This window comes from Grampus griseus (assembly GCF_964374135.1).
Source record: "Grampus griseus genome assembly, chromosome: 5".
Taxonomy (NCBI): Eukaryota; Metazoa; Chordata; class Mammalia; order Artiodactyla; family Delphinidae; genus Grampus; species Grampus griseus.
Window position 1 is genome coordinate 21,496,570 of NC_138998.1, and position 20,701 is coordinate 21,517,270.

The 20,701-nt window shown below is 35.8% G+C and overlaps 1 protein-coding gene across 2 annotated transcripts in view; it reads left to right on the forward strand.

The window, feature by feature from the left end:
• PLOD2 (procollagen-lysine,2-oxoglutarate 5-dioxygenase 2) overlaps positions 1-20,701 on the forward strand; it is a gene marked incomplete at its 5' end in the record, with an annotated part of 107,053 nt that overhangs the window by 42,560 nt on the left and 43,792 nt on the right. For both annotated transcript variants that reach the window (XM_082654819.1, XM_082654820.1), the window contains 5 exons: positions 1,201-1,337; positions 12,937-13,100; positions 16,422-16,534; positions 18,063-18,126; positions 19,359-19,456. In XM_082654819.1, the coding sequence (XP_082510945.1) occupies positions 1,201-1,337; positions 12,937-13,100; positions 16,422-16,534; positions 18,063-18,126; positions 19,359-19,456 (576 nt within the window). The remainder of the gene's footprint in view (positions 1-1,200; positions 1,338-12,936; positions 13,101-16,421; positions 16,535-18,062; positions 18,127-19,358; positions 19,457-20,701) is intronic.

Below are 20,701 nucleotides of genomic sequence, written 5' to 3' on the forward strand. Positions count from 1 at the left end.
ACACACGGATGCTGTGGAAAGAAAACAGAGACTAGAGCTTAATCAACACAGTGCTGCACAGAGTAGGCGCTCAGATGCACTTAGGCCCGGTATGACTGCAATATTGGAGAAGTCCAGAAGGGTTGTAGAACAGAAGTGTAACAAATCTTAGGGCCAGAGGAGGTCACTTAGGGCAAAAACAAATAACTCTATTAGAGTAGCCCCTGTATGAATCCAGATGCCCGCCACAGTTTGAGTTAACATTTATCCCTTCGGCATAAGTAGTGATGAAGTGCTCACTAGAGATTTGAGGCTGGGAACGCCACGGACTCTTGTATTTGGCTCGATGTTAAGTAAATTTGGAACTAATAATATTTTCTAAATTAATTTGATCTTTTTCTTTTGTATTTATTCTTAATTTCATTCCCCCTGAGTTTCACAAATCTTTTAGTAGATCCTTACTTTGGGAACTTCAGCCTTTGTTTTGGTGAAACTAAGATACAAGGTGTGTGTGTGTGGTGGCAGGGGGCGTAGACCTGCTTCCTGCTCCCTCCCAGCCAGGTGAGTCAGCAGGCATGTGAGTCAGCAGGCATATGATTCAGGAGGCAGCTGCTGAGGCTAAGCAGAGCTGAGAATGGCTGCAGGCTTAGCTCTGAGTAATTGTGCTTAGGCGATTTCTTGTATTGATAAATTATTAAACTTTTGAGGATAACCTAAACTTAAGATTTTTAAGGTAAAGAAGGTGACGTTTGACTTGATGCCCTCTGCGTTTCCCTGGACAACCCATCTGGTTTCAGCAGGAAAATCGCTTAAGGGCCCCAGCCAGGAATCACTCCCAACGTTCATCAGACAGATTTCCAGCCGGATTGAAAAGTGTTACGGAAAGTTTCTTCATTTTCTTTTTCATTTCAGTCCGAATAAAGAGAAATAGGATGTGAGAAATACTTTCTAGGGTTTCCCCCACCAACCCCCAGCTTCCTTGGATTAGACTCCACTTTTGAAATGGTAAAATTAGGAATGGCATTCCACAGGGTAAATAATATTGAAGAATTATGACCTAACCTAGGCATCAAACTTTTTTCTGTTTAGCATCATGATTTAGTGTAACATTAAAAGAGTGATACTGTGTTATACTGTACAAGTTGCTGGTGACTTCCAGTTTTTATAATACTATCATAATCTGAGTCTTGCCCAGGGATGAAATGTTGATTTCATTTATAGGTCCTTGGTCAAGGAAAGGAGTGGAGAGGTGGTGATGGAATTAATACTATTGGAGGGGGCCAGAAAGTGAGATTGATGAAAGAAGTCATGGAACATTATGCCAGTCAAGAGGATCTGGTTGTCATGTTTACTGAATGGTAAGAGAAAGAACCTGTGGCTTTCTAAGTCTGTATTAAATTATTTTAAAAGAGTTGAAATTCTTATTTGTAGATTATATATTAAATTATTTTATTCACATGGGATCATTGTTTTAAAAAGTAGATGTTACTCACAATTATAAAACCATGGTCTGACGTAGTTATGTAATATGATCAAATTTGATGAGTTACCATAAACACCAATGGGAAAACAGGGCATGAGCTAAAATTTTTGTGAAATTCATGTTTTAATCCTCACTTGAGACGGAATAAAGATCATATTGAATTTTTCTATTGAGAGAGCAACTCAGTGGATTCTGGTTGTCTGGGAGAAAATACATCATGTAAGTTATAAGTGAGAAATAAAAAAGCCTATGTTTAATAATAAAGAAAAACCTTTCTCATCTGTAAATATCTTTTTGTCTACTAAATTTGGAGTGTTCGCTGTGTCTCCATCTTCTCACATGGTTTTAATAATGTCAAGTTGTCATGAACCATTATTGGTTGCCGCCTTCTTTCTTCCATTTTCTCTACATTCTTTTTTTTTTAAAACATTTTTTTTTGGCCATGCGGAGTGTGGGGTCTTATTTCCCTGACCAGGGATTGAACCCACATCCCCTGCCTTGGAAGCGTGGAGTCTTAACCACTGGACCACCAGGGAAGTCCCCCTTCATTCCTTTTTATTTTTATTTTTTGGTCATTGGTCATCATTTTAAATCCCTTTGCATTTTCCTCTTTAACTTAGGAAAGTTATTTTATATCTCTCCCTCAATTTGAAAATCCAAAACCACAGATTATTACAGGTGAAAGTAAGAACAATGCTTTTATGCAAATGTTAAATAAAGGCAGAAATTTTGAAATGAAATGGACATACTGAAGTCCTGGTGCCACCAACACTTACAGGTTTTGAAAGGGTCCATGTACTTGCATCTTCAGAATTTCTCTACTGTCTCCTGGGAAAAAATAAAGTTCTGCTTATAGTTATTTATTCTTGCAACATGAGATGTGGTATAGATGGTGTTAGCTTGTGTACTGAGAATTTTTCTACAGAATCTATTATTATATATATTTTTTACCCTTAGAAAAAAGAGGAGGAAGTTGATAATAAACGGTTTAGATTAAATATTGAGTATGTTTGGGTTAAAATTACCATGGATTTTAAACAACTATTTTGGTCAGCTTGAACTTGCCACACCTATGTTTTGACTCTGACTTTGAGGCAAATTCTCCTTGTAGAAGTTACCACATATGAGCCAGTAATAGTTTTGGATTCCCAAACGTCTTTCTGCATTTTAGGAAGAACTCGTTTTTCTCTCCCTTTACTCTCCTATCAGACTGCCCCTCCCTGCTATCCCCCATCTAAGATTTAGGCTTGGAAGAAACTGGTTTAATAAGGGGCCAGTTTGTTTCTAATAAGAAAAGGGACACTGTGAGATATCTGAAGACTGCCTGAGGTTGCATTTGTTTATTTAGATGATACTTTAAGATCCAATGTGACAGAAAAGACAACAATAAAATTTTAATGGAAGGTCCAGTGTGTGCCAGGGCACTGTTAGTATTTGGGATTTATCAGTGAACCAAAGATTAAGTTTCTTGACAACTCCCTCGGTGAGAACAGCCAGCTAACCGAAAACATGCAGGCCCAACTCAGCCAAGCCCTTGTCTAGGAAGAAGCGTTAACATTTTCTCTGTCATCCCCACCTGCCATATCTGTCCTCATGGAGAAACCTAGGGATAATGAATAAGTAACCAAGATAAAGAAGGATGGACAACTGGTGCCACTTTAGAGCTCTTTTCTCTTTTTTTTTTTTTTAAACAACACCCTTTTAAAAAAGTACTGTGTACAAGTAATCAATACAGTAGAAATTGTGGGTAATCCAAGGTCTAGGAGAAATGAATTAGACTGTAAATTATTTGAAATAGGAAAACCATTTTGCAACAATATTGCTAATCTCCTAATTAAGCTTACCTCTGGTTAAGGCTACAGTTCAGAATTTATTGTAATTTTAATAAATCAAACAAATTCCTGCTTCTTATATGATTTTTTTAAAGGACAGTTTAACTGTACTAATTAGTTTTATGGAAGCATAGGTTGCTACTATATGAAAAAATACCAAGATTTATGTACTTAATAGTTTAAATAGTATTTTTTTAAAAAAACAGCTTTGTTGAGGTAGAATTTATATACTGTGACACACTTATTTTAAGTGAAAAATTCAACAATTTTTATTAAATTTACAGAGTCATGCAGTTATCTTCACTATTCAATTTTAGAACATTTCCAATAACCCACAGTGATTCCTTGTGCTCATTTAGATAGGCTTTTGTGAATTAACTTGGAAGCAATCTTATAACATCGTTTCCATGGGAATATATATTGTAAACTGACTTTTGGATGAACTTTTAAAATTAGAGACTGGGTGTTTATAAATATACTCTGTAAGTTAAGATTTATCGTGTTTATTTCAGATAAAAATATTTTGCAAGGGTTTGGGTTCTACTTAAAACAAAATGAAAACTGAAGCTCTCCATATGAGAAAGTACCACAGAATTTTTTTCAAGTTATTTCACACTGCAATGTGCGTGTGCGCATGTGCGTGTGCATATGTGTTTTATTGCAATTAAAAAAGTTTGTAAAGTTGACAATCTCCCTTTAATTAGAACAACCACCAGTAAATATAATGGATTTAATGACTTTCATGGACAAAGCGTGATGTGTTCTTTTGAAATAGGCTCATAAAGATTTTGGGGACAAATATTGTAACATGATAGCTGAAGATTCCCTATGGATTAAAATTATAATGATTTTATAATTCACCTGGGTCAAGGTAGCTGAACATTTTGAATTTATAATGAGGTACTTTGCATTACTTTTAGAATTACCTAGTAAAACATGTATTTCTTTTAGTCTAGTCACATTGAAGACATATGGTCAGACCTAATTATTATTACATAGTGGGCAGTTTTTTTTTTTTTTTTTTTTTTAAGGATAATACGTAGGCCAATATATAACAAAAGGTGTTTAAGTTATTGTGAGTAAATTCGATACATACTGAATATTCCCACAAACTTGTTCTGTGCTGGGTACAGTAAAACATAAACCAGCAGAGTCCAGACCTTGAAGTAAGTATGTTGTAGAATACTTTTGAGTATCAGATAAATAATAAAAACTTTGGTCATTTGTTTTATTCGTTTTCTTTTAGGCTAAAGAAAATTCTTTAGAATAAAAGTAGTTAGAAATACAGTTGGTATGATTATTTGAGTTTGAATTTGGACGGAGCAGAAATTTATATTTTTTTGGCGGCACTGAATGTAACACCATTAAATAGAATACAGATGTGCTTTGTTTTGAAAGATTCCCAATATATGAAATAATTGAAAGACGTATTTGGTGGTGGTTCTTGGCCTCACCAAAAGGAGTATTTCCTCTCTGAAAATACCTACCCAAGAATTTTGCTATATAGCAACTCCCCAGTTCATTAAAGTATAGCAACTCCCCAGTTCATTAAAGTATCTGTTTAAAGATGACTAGCTCTATGACTTTGAGGTAAGATAAGGGAATTGACTTTGTAATTTATAGGCTCTTGCTAACTAATGATAGCAGTAAGGTAGACTGAATTTTTTAAAAACTAGAATGGTAGTCAATGTCACAATATAAAAATAAAGTTGATATTGAATTAAAATGAATGTAAAGTAGGGCTTCCCTGGTGGCGCAGTGGTTGAGAGTTCACCTGCCGATGCAGGGGACATGGGTTCGTGCCCCGGTCCGGGAAGATCCCACACGCCGCGGAGCGGCTGGCCTCGTGAGCCATGGCCGCTGAGCCTGCGCATCCGGAGCCTGTGCTCCACAACGGGAGAGGCCACAACAGTGAGAGGCCCGCATACCGCAAAAAAAAATAAAATAAAATAAAAAATAAATAAATATAAAGTAAAGCTGATATTATAGTAGTTTTCTGGGTGGCTGTGTTCTGGGAGATTGATCCAGCAAATACTGGTTGAAAATTGAGGGATAGTCTTAGTTACAGAAATCTTTGCTGTTAGTGTATATGCCTCATCTCACTTTGATTGTATATTGCTAGCTTTTGTTCACTTTTCATGTTGAATTGTAATTGTTTTTATGCTTCAGACAGTGAAGCTTAGAGCTGTACCTGATTTACATATTGTCAGGGTAAATAGCAAGGAATCAATAAATACTAGGTAACAGTATATTGCATTAAAAGACGGAGAAACATCTTGAAAGAGGCAGAAATATGGTGGATGTTTTGAGACTATTTTTAAAGATTTTTTTCTTCATTCATTTGGAGAAATAAAGTGACTTAAAGGCAGGAAAGCATCCACATTCTCTAAATCTCAAAGATAGAAATTATGTTAAAAATTGATTTTTGCTTAGAAACAATGAAAATGCTGCTGCTGCTTCTTTTGATCTTTCCCATGTCAACCAATGTTTTTTTCTTTTAACTTCTAATTAAATATTAGAAGTGACATCAGTGAGCATATTTTTCACTTTGCATTCAGAATACATGTCTTGAGCAGAAGCTTTGACCCAGGTATTGAACTTAACGCTATAGAAAAAGAGATCGACACAGATCCCACCCTCAAGGAATTCTCGTATCATACTAATTCTGCAAACAAAACTGAACCAATCAAATTTAGAAGAAAAATGTGTGTCTTCAAAAAAAACTTGAATGTTGGCATAATCTCTTTAGAATCATTTACTTTAGAAAACTGTGAAAGATTATGTTTTATTTGATCATTTTGCTAATTGTGAAAATATTTTTATGATTTTGTTGTTATTAAGCAGTATAATTTATATATATTAATTCTACAGGGGACCAGATCCCATCTTATTTTATTCTATGAAATAAACATTTTATACCTCTCATAATTTAGGTTACATTCCCAATATGCCTACATTTTGTATTGTCTTACATAGTTTATACAGAAGGCAGAGTGAAAATTTTCTAAAAGCAAAGCTTTTTAAGAATGATGGCTGGGCTTCCCTGGTGGCGCAGTGGTTGAGAGTCCGCTTGCCGATGCAGGGGACGTGGGTTCGTGCCCCGGTCCGGGAAGATCCCACATGCCGCGGAGCGGCTGGGCCCGTGAGCCATGGCCGCTGAGCCTGCGCGTCCGGAGCCTGTGCTCCGCAACGGGAGAGGCCACAGCAGTGAGAGGCCTGCGTACCGCAAAAAAAAAAAAAAAAAAAAGAATGATGGCTAAAATTTTAACTAACTATGGCAGATTTATTTGATGGACTTCTTTTTGGCAGTGAGGACAGCTTAAGTGTGCAGACACAAAGAACCTAGTCATTAGTGATGGACAACATTTCATTATATTAGTATGAAAGAAAGCCAGAACACATCAGAGTTTTCAGTTTCTACACTGCTTTTTAATTTCTTCCCTTTTTTTTGAAGGAAAGGTTGAAATCCTTAGCTGACACTTAGACATATGCAGTGCCTTAAGGCTCCTCCATGGTAGTGTGAAGTATGATTAGGAATTATGTAGGAAATGAGTGACATTTTTTCAAATTGTTCAAATGTTCTTATCAGTGTTTACTGAGTATATTGGTGGGTATGTTGAAATAAGGAAGAAGCAGATTGTATACAAAAGAAGCATTGGTGGTTTATATATATCTAGATAAATGGTAGTAATTTGTCTACTTTTTGTGTCTGTGTGTGTGTGTGTGTATATATATATATAATTTTTCCCCCAAACCAGATTATCCTCTCCTTGAATCTTGTTTTTTTTGAGTAAACATATATTAAGCATCTGTTATTGTGTAAAATATGGTGCTAGCTGCTGTGGCTGGATCAGGGAGGTGACTGGGACAGAAATTTTGCCCCCTGGATACATTTTTCTATCCATAGGTTTGTATATGTTGTATCTGGCATGCTGTAGCTACGTCATAATAAATGCTGGGGATTAAAAAAATGCTTCTTGATTTCTTCATTGATTCAATGAATGTTTATTGTGCACCAAATAGTTATCCAATTTGAAAGTTCTAGTGTTGCAGAGATAAGTTTAACTATCATTTAAAATTAGAGGGAGATTTTCATTTCACCATTTATTTTACAATAAAGAGACTGATCCAGAAACACCAAGTGATAAGGACAGTTAGCTAGCAGCTTGGGCAGTTTGAGGTCTTTGCCACATTCTCTCCTTGGCTGCCCTGTCTGCTAGTGTTACTCCAGCACAAGGCTACTCTCAGGAAACTGTCTGGAGAAAATGACCCTCCACCTAGCCAGTGTCCTTATTTGGCTCCTACCTCTATCCAGCCTCAGTAAAAATTCTATATTCAGAAAATGAAATTATATACCATTTGGAGGAAAACTCCCCCAAGTAATAGGTTTTAAAACCCACTTTATCTGAACTAATTTCTTCCCCGTCCTTCAAAATTTCTGCAATAAATTTAATCATTTCCTTTGTGATTTCATTGTAATCTATTCTGCAAGTTCAGTTGGGTGGACATTTCCAACTGTTTTTTCCTTTAGGTATGTGTGGGGGGAGAGTGGTTGCATAATATTGGTTTATGGCATTAATTAGCTATGAAAATATAGATACGTGTTTAAGGTGAAGACATGAAGGACCTAGAGTCTGTCATACAGAGGGAAGTAAGTCAGAAAGAGAAAAACAAATACCGTATGCTAACACATATATATGTAATCTAAAAAAAAAAAAAAAAAAAGGTTCTGAAGAACCTAGGGGCAGGACAGGAATAAAGATGCAGATGTAGAGAATGGACTTGAGGACACGGGGAGGGGAAGGGTAAGCTGGGACAAAGCGAGAGAGTGGCATGGACATACATACACTACCAAACGTAAAATAGATAGCTAGTAGGAAGCAGCCACGTAGCACAGGGAGATCAGCTTGGTGCTTTGTGACCACCTAGAGGGGTGGGATAGGGAGGGTGGGAGGGAGGGAGATGCAAGAGGGAGGGGATATGGGGATATAAGTATATGTATAGCTGATTCACTTTGTTATAAAGCAGAAACTAACACACCATTGAAAAGCAATTATACTCCAATAAAGATGTATAAAAAAAATAAAGACAGAATTATCAGGTGTGTTGCTGCTTGCTTGCTTCAGTTTCATTAGCTTTTAAGCTTTTAAACACTAGCTGCTAATAGTTTGGGTGATTATAACTTTTGGCTTAAGTTTATATCAGTGGCGAGGAACAAATAAATACGCTTAAGGAACACTTCTGTTGCTTTCTTCTCTGGCTCCCCAGTAGGGGGAATATACAGGTGAATAAAGTCGTGGATCTGAAGGAAGACCATGCAGTCTAGTATAAACAGGCAATCCCAGCATGAAGAGTAGAAGAGAAAACATTCTGTGAAAAAGGAGAGGAAAAGAGCTGTGGAGGTTAAGAGGAAGGAAACGGTCTTTTACATTTATGCTGCTCAAGTAGAGGTTTGTAGAGGAGGTGACCTTTGAAATGGACCTTGAGGGTGAGTGGTTTGGACATGATTGGGAAAAGACGTGTTAAGCAGACAAAACATCATGATTAAAGATGTGAGGACAGATCAAATAATTCAGTGTGACATCAGAACAGGTTATTTAACGGAACGTTATTAATGTGAGACTGATTCATTTAGATTTTATTTTACAGGCCAGGCTTTGGTAAACTATGGACTGGCCCAGGCTCTTTTTTGTAAATAGTTCTGTTGGAGCACAGCTGTGCTCAATTATTTGCATATTGTCTATGGCTGTTTTGTACCACAATGGCAGAGTTGAGTCATTCAGCAGAGACCATGTTGCCCTCAAAACCTAAGGTATTTTCTGTGAAAGGCTAGATAGTAAATATTTGCTGAGTCCTGCTTTAGACCATAGCAGAGAACCACCGATTCAGTCAGGGGACTGGCACGGAATAGTTTTCAGGAGAGTTTGTCAGACAGTCCTTGTTAGAAGTGGGGAGGAAGGTGGGTGATGTGGAGGCTTGTAGGGTGTTTGAATTAATCTAGTCCAGTGACTTCTAGTGGGAGTAGAGAGGCTTTAAATTCTACATAGATTAAGTAGATGGAATCAATGGGATCTGGAAAAAGATTTGATGAGAGAAGCCTTGGAAAGGGAGGAGGGAAGGCTGAGTGAAAGATTTTCAGCTTGGGTGACTGTATGGTTGCTGGTGCCACAGAAACAGGGAGCACAGAAGGACAAACACTTGTAAAAGTTTCAATGACCTGTTAGAGATAGAACACTGACGTGTCTGCTAGAGGACTCAATATGACCACATGAGGTTTCTACCTTATGGTTTTTGCAGGACCCAGGAATATTTACCACAGTTAGCTGTGGAAAGTTTTATTTTATTCTTCATATTTAAATGGACCGATTTACTATGAGAATTATTTTTAAGACTGTTGTGCATTTTTTAGAAAGTTTGAGCTTTTGGGTTGTTGTGGCTAAAATAATTTTAAGTAGAAAACCTTTCTTGCTCTTTGAAAAGTTAAATTGGTTCAAAGAACTTTCCTGAAGTACTTAAACACAGAAACAACAGTGCTACTAGAAGAAAAGGGGACCATTTCAGCAACCTTCAATTTTTATTCAAAGTCACATCCTCATTTGAATTACATGAAGATAATTTTTGCCTTTTACATTTTGCTTTACAGGAATTGCTTTCTGTTTATAAAGGTAATGCCTGCTTATAGAATATTAAATTATAAGAGCACAAGTTGCTAACACTCCTTCTCAAGCTACTGACGTCTGCTAATAGTTTGAGCTATACTGTGGAGATACTATGTCCTTCGCTGGGATTACAAAGACAAAACAATCACTTTGCCGACTGTGCATTTATAGCTTTGAATACATGATGCTACCTACAAAATATCTGAATCAATTTGGTCCAAGTCTCCAATCATATGATTCTCTGACATAATGAACTCTCTTCATCCATCTCTCCAGACAATGTGTTGGTGTTCCTCTGCAACTTGCCAGGCGGTCTCTGCCTCAGAGGGTTTGCTTTGCTTGCCTCACCGCTCATGGCTCACTTACGCGTAAAACTGGTCTTATTTCCTAATCTTCAATATTAAAAACAAATTATATCCGTGACTAGTAGTCTTGAGGAAAATATCCCTGTTAGAAGAGAGAGGATTATCCTAGGAGACAAAAATCTAAAGTGATCATACTGATGAAATCAGTTGTACTTATAAGAAAAAAAGAAACTTGTGGTATTTATGTAAATATCATTTTGTGAAGTCAGATTAATTCAGTTTTGTAAATAAACAGGGAGGGAAGAGTTGGCTTGAGGTTTTAGTCAGAACAAATTTATTCTGATTTAAAATTTATCTTAAAATGTATGTGTATTTGGCTAAAAATAAAGTTGTTTAAAACTACAGACTGGTGTAAACTTAAAAGTGAGTTTTTCTCCTACCTCTTGTTTCATCAGTCCCTTTCCTATAGTAACAATAATGTTAATTTTGTTAACTGTTTTGAGAGATTATAATGTGTCAAGTATTGTTCTTACTTTTTTATTTTTAACAATAACTTGATGAGATAGGTACTACTTCCCCCCTCATTTTATACTTAAAGAAACTAAAACATAAAGAGTTTAAATTACTAACTTGTCTGTGGTTACTCAGATAGCAAGTGACAGAGCTGGAATTAGAAACCCAACTGGCAGACTTCAAATTGTACGCACTGAGTCACTTTATGATTATGTTATTAATAGTATTAAAATTTTCCTGCCCATTGATCCTAGAAGAAAGAAAAAACTATATGCCAAAAAGTGTATCTATGTATACATATATCAATATATGTTTTAATTTTGAAGTTATTTTTTTGTAACTGAAATAAAAAGCAATGATAAAATTTAAATTCTCGAGAACAATTGACAATGAAAAAAATAGTCTATCTCTCTGACTCCAACTTTACGTTTACTATTTTTTAAAAAATTGGCTAGGCATAATTACTAAATTTAGTTGCACATTAGCAACATTTTAATCCTCTTTTTTTTAGGAAAAAAAAGATTGAGAAATGGACTATCTGGTGAGGGCGTGTATACTTGTGAAGTCTGGTTCTTTAAAGGGAAAAAAGAGACAGGAATCAGAGGGTAGGCAGCTTCCTTTTTAAAGCACAAGACCTGGAGACTGCAGGAACACACCAGTCCCACTCACACTCCGTTGGACAGACTTGGTCATGTGGCCACATGGCTTCAGAGTAATCTTTAGCCATGTGCCTGGTTATCATGAGGGATTCCATTATTAAAATAAAGGCATAGGAATGTCTTTGGGGGCATATGGGGGTCAGTTAGCATCTCTGCCATAAGTGTAAACTTACGCTATTCTCGCTAAGCTAATTTTTTAAAGTTTCGTTGGATTTTTACTTTTATAGAGATGAGAAATAGTCTTTTATTTTGATAAAATAATTCATATATAGAAAGTTATTAAATGTTGCCTGATGCATTACGACTGTCCTAGCATATTAACAAACTCCTTGAGAGCAAGTCTGGCAAAGGCATGTGGAACAGCCTCCTTACTCCCCAATTCAGATATCACAGCAGTGCATTTGGACTATTGGCTATTAGGAAGACCTGGTGCTGAATTAAAGAGCATTAGTGGGACTTCCCTGGTGGTGCAGTGGATAAGACACCACACTCCCAATGCAGGGGGCCCGGGTTCGATCCCTGTTCAGGGAACTAGATCCCACATGCATGCCGCAACTAAGGAGCCTGCATGCTGCAACTAAGGAGCTGGCGAGCTGCAACTATGGAGCCTGCCTGCCGCAACTAAGACCTGGCGCAACCAAATAAATAGTAAAAATTAAAAAAATAAATAAAATTTAAAAAAAAAAAGAGCATTAGTTTACTCTTCTTGTTTGCCACCTGGGATGTCAAGTCATTAAATTATTATCTTTGGAAACCTTTGATTTTGAGGTACTCTGATGTTAAAAAAAGTTGCAAAAGAAATTGTAGTTGTAGCAAGAATTATAAGAATTATTCTAAGAATTATAATAATTTCATATTATAAGTCATTGTGATTCTGTGGATGAACTATGAGGAATAAAGTCCCCAGAAAAATCAGTGAAACTATAAATTTCATTTTTTACATATTTTTTCAAGTGTATTGAGCTTTAAAAAATGCACTTGTCCATATACTTTTATTTTCAGATTTCAGGCTAAATCGTGATTCAAATATAAATTTATATTGATGACATTTAGTAGGTAAACACATTTTGTCAAAGATAAAGAAATCTTCAGAAATTGTAATGGATGGGTACAAATTAGATAGAAACATTAGACAGTTACAATGGCAGCTTCTGTCAATGATTGTGTTTATATTATGTTATACAGCAAGTTACTGATTTTTAACATTTCAACACTGTTTTAGAATTTTGATTTTGGAGAGTAAGTGATTATTGAAAAAGATTAATGCTAAATAAAAAGCTGTCTTTTATTTGGATTTCATTTGCCAATGTAATGTAAACACTAGTAATTTAATACAATCCATATAGTTTAAGCTGAGGGAAGCTTGTTTGGTTTACTCTGTAAATAGTTGGTATTAATCCTGTGTTGGATTCTAAATTCTGACTTTTGTTAGAGACTGTTTCTTGGTTTATATGTCTAAATTCTGGCAACTATATTTTAAAACTTCTTTTTTCCCTCATCAAACAGCTTTAATGTTATATTTGCTGGTGGTCCAGAAGAAGTTCTAAAAAAGTTCCAAAAGTCAAACCACAAAGTGGTCTTTGCAGCAGATGGAATTCTGTGGCCGGATAAAAGACTAGCAGACAAGTATCCCATTGTGCACATTGGGAAACGCTACCTGAATTCGGGAGGTGGGTAAGGTGCTGGAAGAAAAGAGTAATGCAAGTCATAGTAAATTATAAATATTGATGAAACAACTTTTTTAAAAATATGTAACTGTAGACATGAGGTTTGAAATAACCATTATCTTCTTTTCCGAAGGGAAAATTATATCAGTTTAAAATCCAGGGCTCCCTGGTGGCGCAGTGGTTGCGAGTCTGCCTGCCGATGCGGGGGACGCGGGTTCGTGCCCCGGTCCGGGAGGATCCCGCATGCCGCGGGGCGGTTGGGCCCGTGGGCCATGGCCGCGGGGCCTGCGCGTCCGGAGCCTGTGCTCCGTGACGGGAGAGGCCGCAGCAGTGAGAGGCCCGCGTGTCGCAAAAAAAAAAAAAAAAAAAAAATCCACAGTGCATTTTATAGTTGACAAAGCATTTTTTCATCTATTATATCATATGATACTCCTAACAACACTAGGCGGTGTAAATGTTATTATTTCTGCATTTTAAGTGAGAAAACCCATGTCTCCCCGATTTAAGTGACTTTTCTTAGAGACATTTAGTTATTAAAGGAAAAATAACAGGGATCCATGTCTTCTGACTAATTTCATTAAGAATTTTCTGGCTCTAGAATAATGGGTTTAGTAAATTCCCTTACTTAGGAAAAAGTGCAAGTTATACTCATGTAGCTTTAAAAAATAGGCATTACTTAATTTTATCTATATTTTAAATATATTGGAGTAAATTATTTATCTTGAAATCCCTAGTCAAAAAAAAATTCAACATTGAGTGTCTAGGTGTACTTTAAGTACTGCATTAGCTATGCCACCATAGATTAAAGGAACAAACTATCACATTTCCCTCTTTCCTTCAAAAAATAAAATAAAATTTGACTTTGGACCTTATTATAACTCCAAAATGTTTTCCTTAGATTGTGAATAATATAAACACATGGCCAGAAGACATGGCTGTAGGATGGGGGACATGTCAAAGAAACAAGTTGGGTGGAAATTGCAAGCCACACTGGGAAAACAGATTTTGGGGTAATTTATATATAATAACTGATTGTATTCAGGTCAGTTCAAATAAGTGCTGCTTGAGATATCATCATGTCTGGAATCTAGACTTTGATCAGTTACTTTTGTCAACGAAACTTTCAGCAAGTAATTCCCTTTCTCTGAGATGCCACAATTACAGCCGTACTCACCTGCCTTTTACTTCAGCAACCCATTTCCATATGGTACCTTGGAACTTTGTCAACCCAGATAAATATCACATTTTTGAAACCTCAAATCCCAGTGTGTACTACCTAGTTTCAGCTCACTTTTTCTCTTCATCTCCATATGTTTTTAAAAAGTTCATAGTTTTGGGGATCTCCTGACCATTCTATTTTTCTCCTAATTTATCTACCACCTTTGGATTTTACTTCAATATTCAAGACAGAACCCAGGGTTTCTCATATTGGTCCCTTTGTCCTCAGTATTTTAGCATTCCTTCCTCTTAGATTTACAGTAGAGATGGCTGCCCACTCTTGACTTCTCTGAGCAATTGAATTGGGAGTGAGTACACCTTCCATCTCCAGCTGTCAGACCCTCAGTGACACATGGCTAACCTTTTAACTTATCCTAAGCCCTAGGTAGTTTAAGAGCCGCTTAGCTATGGAACTCTGAGATAAGTTTTACTTTGTATTTGTTAGTTTTTCTAAACATGTAGAGCGAAATACATCATATGTAAATGTATCTAGATAACGATATATCTACTCCAGAATGTGAATCTCAAACAGATGCACAATACTGTGGAAACAGCAAAAAACTAGCGAGTGCCTTTGTGAGCAAGTTTAATTAAGGAGGTGTTTATATGTGGGAAAGTGATCATACAAGGACATCAAAACGTCATCCTTATGCCCTCTGTAGTCAAAATAATTAAAGAAATGCTAGAAAATCTAAGTATGTTCAATAAAAGTTTGTGTAAGTTTGTGAATGATATATTGAGAGTTATTTAAGAGACATGAGTTTTGTTTGTGGGTACCTCATTTGGTTAAAAAAAATCTTTATCGTGGAGAGTAAACATGTTTCCTTATGAGGAAAATTGCATAATATTAGAAACTTAATTCTTTTGAAATGATATGACAGTTTCATAGAAAAATGTAAATCATACAATATATATCACATACTATGAAAATAGATGTAATTCCTTTTCACTTTTTAGGACACTTGGGATTTATGAAACAGATAAGGATACATAGTTTTTGAAAAACAGTCATATAAACCATTGGAAAATATCATGTGTTCCTTCTTGAATATGTTTTTTATCACAAAAGATTGGTTATAAGAATTAAGAAATACATCTTTTTCAGTGTTCTGGAATTTTTTTATTTGGCAAAAATGACACAAAAAAATGAGCCACCAGTGATTGATTTAGTCATGTTTTCATTTTGTCTTGTTTTCTCTAGTTAGCAATCATATTCCTTGACCTATTTCTTTTAATTCTTTTATTCCTATGAGGACATTTTAATTTTGAGGGTAACAAACTAGGTTTCCTTTCGATTCACAGGAATAAAATTGGTCCTTTTTAAAAAGCACTGCACGTCAATGAAGCATAGCAGTTTGGCTGCATTTCTGAAATTCAGGGGAAGACTCAAACACAGGAAAAATGAGCCTGTTTTCCGTGTCTTTTACAGACAGCTGTTGTTGGCATATTTAACGCTTATGCCCTAAGGCCAAGGTGAACAATCCAATTTTAGACTTCCTTTCTCCAGACCATGACACACAAAACCCAGCCAGAAAATGGTTTAGCAAACACACTACTGACTAGCTCAGTGAAGGAAAAATTCCCCAAATATCCTAGATATAAAATTTCTTTGGGATGTTTGCAGTCCGTGACATATCCAACATTCCTTTGATTGCGTACTAACATTAAAACCACTGTAGTAGAGTTGTTTTTTTTTTCCCAGAAACAGTGAATCCTTTACAAAGGATCTAGGAACAGCATTTTAGAAGGTCAGAAAGAAAATTCTTCTGTCTAATTCTAATTTTTTCCTAGTAACTCTTTTTTTCCCTTACAAGCATTCTAAAACATTAGTTCTCCCTCTTGTGTCAATTAATTTGGGGAATACGTTTATTCAAAGAGTCTTTGATTTTGCAATTGGTAGTAAAAACTTCCTCTCTTGTAGTTTATATATGGAAACAAAGGATACCCAATAACTCATATTTCTGTCATGGTGAGCTATGAAATTCAAAATTAAGGATTAGGACTAATAGCTTTACAAATCTGTGCGACTGGTCTATAAAATTAACATAGACATGAGTTTCGGTCTTTGAATTCTGAATCTTCTATTCTTTCTCTTTTGTATTGCAGGATTTATTGGTTATGCTCCATATATCAACCGTATAGTTCAACAGTGGAATCTCCAGGATAATGATGATGATCAGTTATTTTATACTAAAATTTACATTGATCCATTGAAGAGGGTAGGTAATAGCTCTCACTTTCAGTGTAACTTCCTTGTTGAAATGGCTACTGGTGCTCCAGCCATTGCATCCATATTCTGGGCAGTTAACAGGCAGAATAGTAAATAAAGGGCCATTTCAGTTGTGTCAATGCTCTCTAAGTAGCTTATCTAGAAGTCTTACAAAATACTTTCTCATACTTTTCTTTGACCAGAGCATATTTATTTGACCACATAAAATATGCAAAGGAGTTTTGTTCTTTATTTCAAGTACATGTGTCCTACTAAAAATCTGAATTCTCTTATTAACGGGAGAAATGTTGGGGACAATAGCAGCCTGCCGTAAACCCTAAGGACAATATTTCTGACTGGTTTAAATGAAACTTTGGAGAAAAGTAAAAACAAAGTTCTCTAATTTGATAATATTTTTAGTATATTCAACTAGTTTAAGTTAATGTTTCATAAGTTTACTATGTATAACCAGTACAGTTCTAAAATTTACTGAATTGTGTATTTCTAGGTGCTGTCATTAGGAAACATAAGTGTTTTTTTATGTATATTTTACAGTGAGTTTGCAACTGTAGCTGCTGCTTTTTCTTAGATAAATACTCCAGTTATCTATATATTTTCATTAGATACTTCTTAAGAAACTGTATTCTTTAAATGTTTGTTTTTCTTCTCTCCAGTTTTTTACTGTCTCTACGTGCCTGGCACTGCAAGCCTGAGGACTTGGTTTCTAATCCAAGAGCAGAAACCTACTCTTGGCATGAGTGCTAGCCCATGCAGCTTGATGCTTGTCTTTCTGAGTGTAATTCAACAGTGAAAGTGCTCTGAGTCTTATTTAATTGTTTTTGCTTTAGGATGCTTCCTCTGAAATATCACTGCTGGGTCTGTAATATTTTTTGTTGTGTAAATCCTATTTAAGTTTTTCTCTAAGCGTAAGATTTTATCTGGTTAGCATGTGTCTTAGTCTGCTTGGTTTACCATAACAAAATATCATAGACTGGGTGGCTAAAATAACAGAACTTTATTTTCTCACCATTCTGGAGGCTAGAAGTCTGAGATCACGGTGCCTGAATGGTTGGTTTCTGGTGAGAGCTCTCTTCCTGGCTTATAGACGGCAGCCACCTTCTTGCTGAGAGACAAGAGAGACAGAGACAGAGGGAGGGTTAGGGCTTGAACATAGGAATTTTGAGGGAACACAAAAATTCAATCCATAACAGCGTGCAAAGACAATTTTAGGAGTATTATTATGACAGAGCAATGTAGCTGAAAAACTACATTGAGAATAGGATTTGTAAAGCAGATTAATCTTTATGATTAGGTTGATTAATTATAAACCTACTGTAGCAGTCAGAGAGGTTATGCTGCATAATAATAATCCCCAACCTCAACAGCTTAACGTAACAGGGGTCTTTCTGAAGAAGGTTGCTATAATAATTTATGTATAGGGTCTTTAAATTCCCTAAAAAAACAAACTATATTAACATGATAGTGTTGTTTGCTGTTTTTATTGTCATTTTAAATATTTTTTCTATTCTCATTTTTAGGAAGCTCTTAACATCACACTGGATCACAAATGCAAAATTTTCCAGACCTTAAATGGAGCTGTAGGTATGCTTCCTAAATACTGGGTTGCTCATGTGTGCAAATGAACACCTGTGTTTTCAACTGTCTGTCTTTTGTTACATTCATTTGGGGCTATGACTAAGATTGACGTGTAGGTATTGCAGCTTTTAAAAAACATTGTACTCAAGCTGAGCTTGATATAAATACGTTCAGTTAAAATCATTTCCTAAGAATAGTACAAAGAGATGCTTCTGCCTTTAGGTAACTTAGACTTTAGTATCTCACCATCTGGGGACTGTAGATATAGTTTTGAATTAATTACACTTTGTTATTACACGGTTTTCAGTATCAGATCTTTACATTGTGAGTTACTCAGGAGTATTAGAGTATTTTAACCTAGGTTAAAGGTAACTGGTAACGAGACATGTACACTGTGGAGTGAGTGTGTGTGTGTGTGTGTGTGCGCATGCCTATATGTGTTTTCCTGATAGACATGTATCTTGATAAAAATACATTAACACATTAAATTTAATTAATTGATACATTAAAAATAAACATACATTAATGCATTAATATTTCAGAAATTAAAAATACATTGCAGTTCAGTACAGTTCTTCAAGGCAGTTCATAAGTAAAAACATTCTTAGAATGGAAGGCATTTAGTTTGGAGTGCTCTGGAAATGTGAGGAAAGGAACTTGAAAACAAAACAAAAAATGTTTCTGCTCCCATGTGACTTTTATATTCCTGGAATTTATATTAGGCCTGATTTTCAAGAACTGGAAATACTATCAGTGATGGCCAGTTGTAGAAACCTAGCTTATGCCTGGCAGTTTTCTATTTGCCATACATATATTGTTATTATCTTTATAATAACCTAGAAAAGCAGGCAAGAATCCCATTTTATAGATGAATAAATTGAGACAGTAATTTAACTCATCTGGGATTATGTCACTCTCAAAAGGCAGAGGCAGTATTGCAAAGATGCTTTCCTTCCACCAAGACCCCTTGGTGTCTTAGCACCTCAGTTTGCCAGCACCAGGTTGGAGAATGTCAGGTGCTCAGAATCCATGTGTGTGTCAGTGTTGTCCTTCATTTTGGATATCTGCTGACTTGGAGCAGGCCAAGTCTCCAAAAGTGTAGCACATGGAATAGCATGCATGAGAAATTTTATAACAAAAACAAGATGTATAGATAGATAGATAGATATACATGTATATGTATATATGAATACATACACACACATTTTAAATTACTAAAATCTGTCTTTTTAACCCAGATGAAGTTGTTCTGAAATTTGAAAATGGCAAAGCCAGAGCTAAGAATGTGTTTTATGAAACATTACCAGTGGCAATTAATGGAAATGGACCCACCAAGGTGAGTCACAGTGACCATTCTCTGTTTCCTTATTTCTTGGAGATAGATTATGGAGCAATATATAGAATGACTTCTTCTCCTCCCCCTTTCCCTCCTTCCCCTCCTTCTTTAATATCTTTAAGAGGCTTGGTAAACAACAAGATCCTACTGTATAGCACAGGAACCTGTATTCAATATCCTGTGATAAACCATAATGGAAAAGAATATTTTAAAAAAAGAATGTTTCTATGTGTATAACTGAGTCACTTTGCTGTACAGCAGAGATTGGTACAACATTGTAAATCAAGTACACTTCAATAAAAAGAAATTTTAAAATATCTTTAAGAGGTTTTATTTTGGTGCCGACAATTTACTAGTTTCATCTTTTACACAGTGTATTATCTGGTTTCATTTAGATTAATCAAACTGATGATTTTTCCTCAGCAGATGGATAACTTTCTATTCTATTTGTAGCACATTTCAGTTTAGTGTTTAATGTAACAGCTTCCTTGAGAGTGAGCCACATTTCCCTCATACAGAGTAGCCTCTCTGAATAAGAAATGTTGAGGTTTGTAAGGGATCATTTGTTTCACCTGAGTCACCGTTGTCAAAGTTAATAGCTCTCTTAACGTTGGGGTGTAACGGTAGGTCCAGAATGCTTCCTCTTGCACTTATTCTATAACAAGGTTGATGGATTATAGTTGACAAAGATATAATTTGTCTAATGAAATTTTATGTGCTTTTGGAACATGTATAATTGAGCTTACTGACAGTGTTACTGACTGCAAAATTTGTAATAAGATTGTATCGCCGGAACCTAATTAAAATAGAAAATGAATTGTTATATATACATATAAGTATATATACACGTATATACACACACATATATCACACAAACATACACATATATGTTTAGTAATACAGTGCTTAAAACAATGTTCTGAGATAATAAGATGATGCCTGGCTTACTCATAAATACCTAGAAAAGAGATTACCAGATAAATTTGCATTGTGGGAAGAGAGGATGGGGAGATGGGGTCTGCTGTTTCAGTGGAGTGAGTAGCCTGAATTCCAATAAAAGCTATCTGCATGGGAAGACATTCAAGGAAAAGCCCACACTGGCAGCTTTTCCACCATAAAAATGGAGGAAGTAGATTCCCCTTCTCTAGTTAATCTTTCCACCTTGCTTTTCATCCCATTCCAGCCCTCCTACAGAGCCTTCCCAGTGGGCTCCTTTTTCTGTCTGGTAGCAGTTTTCCCAGCTCT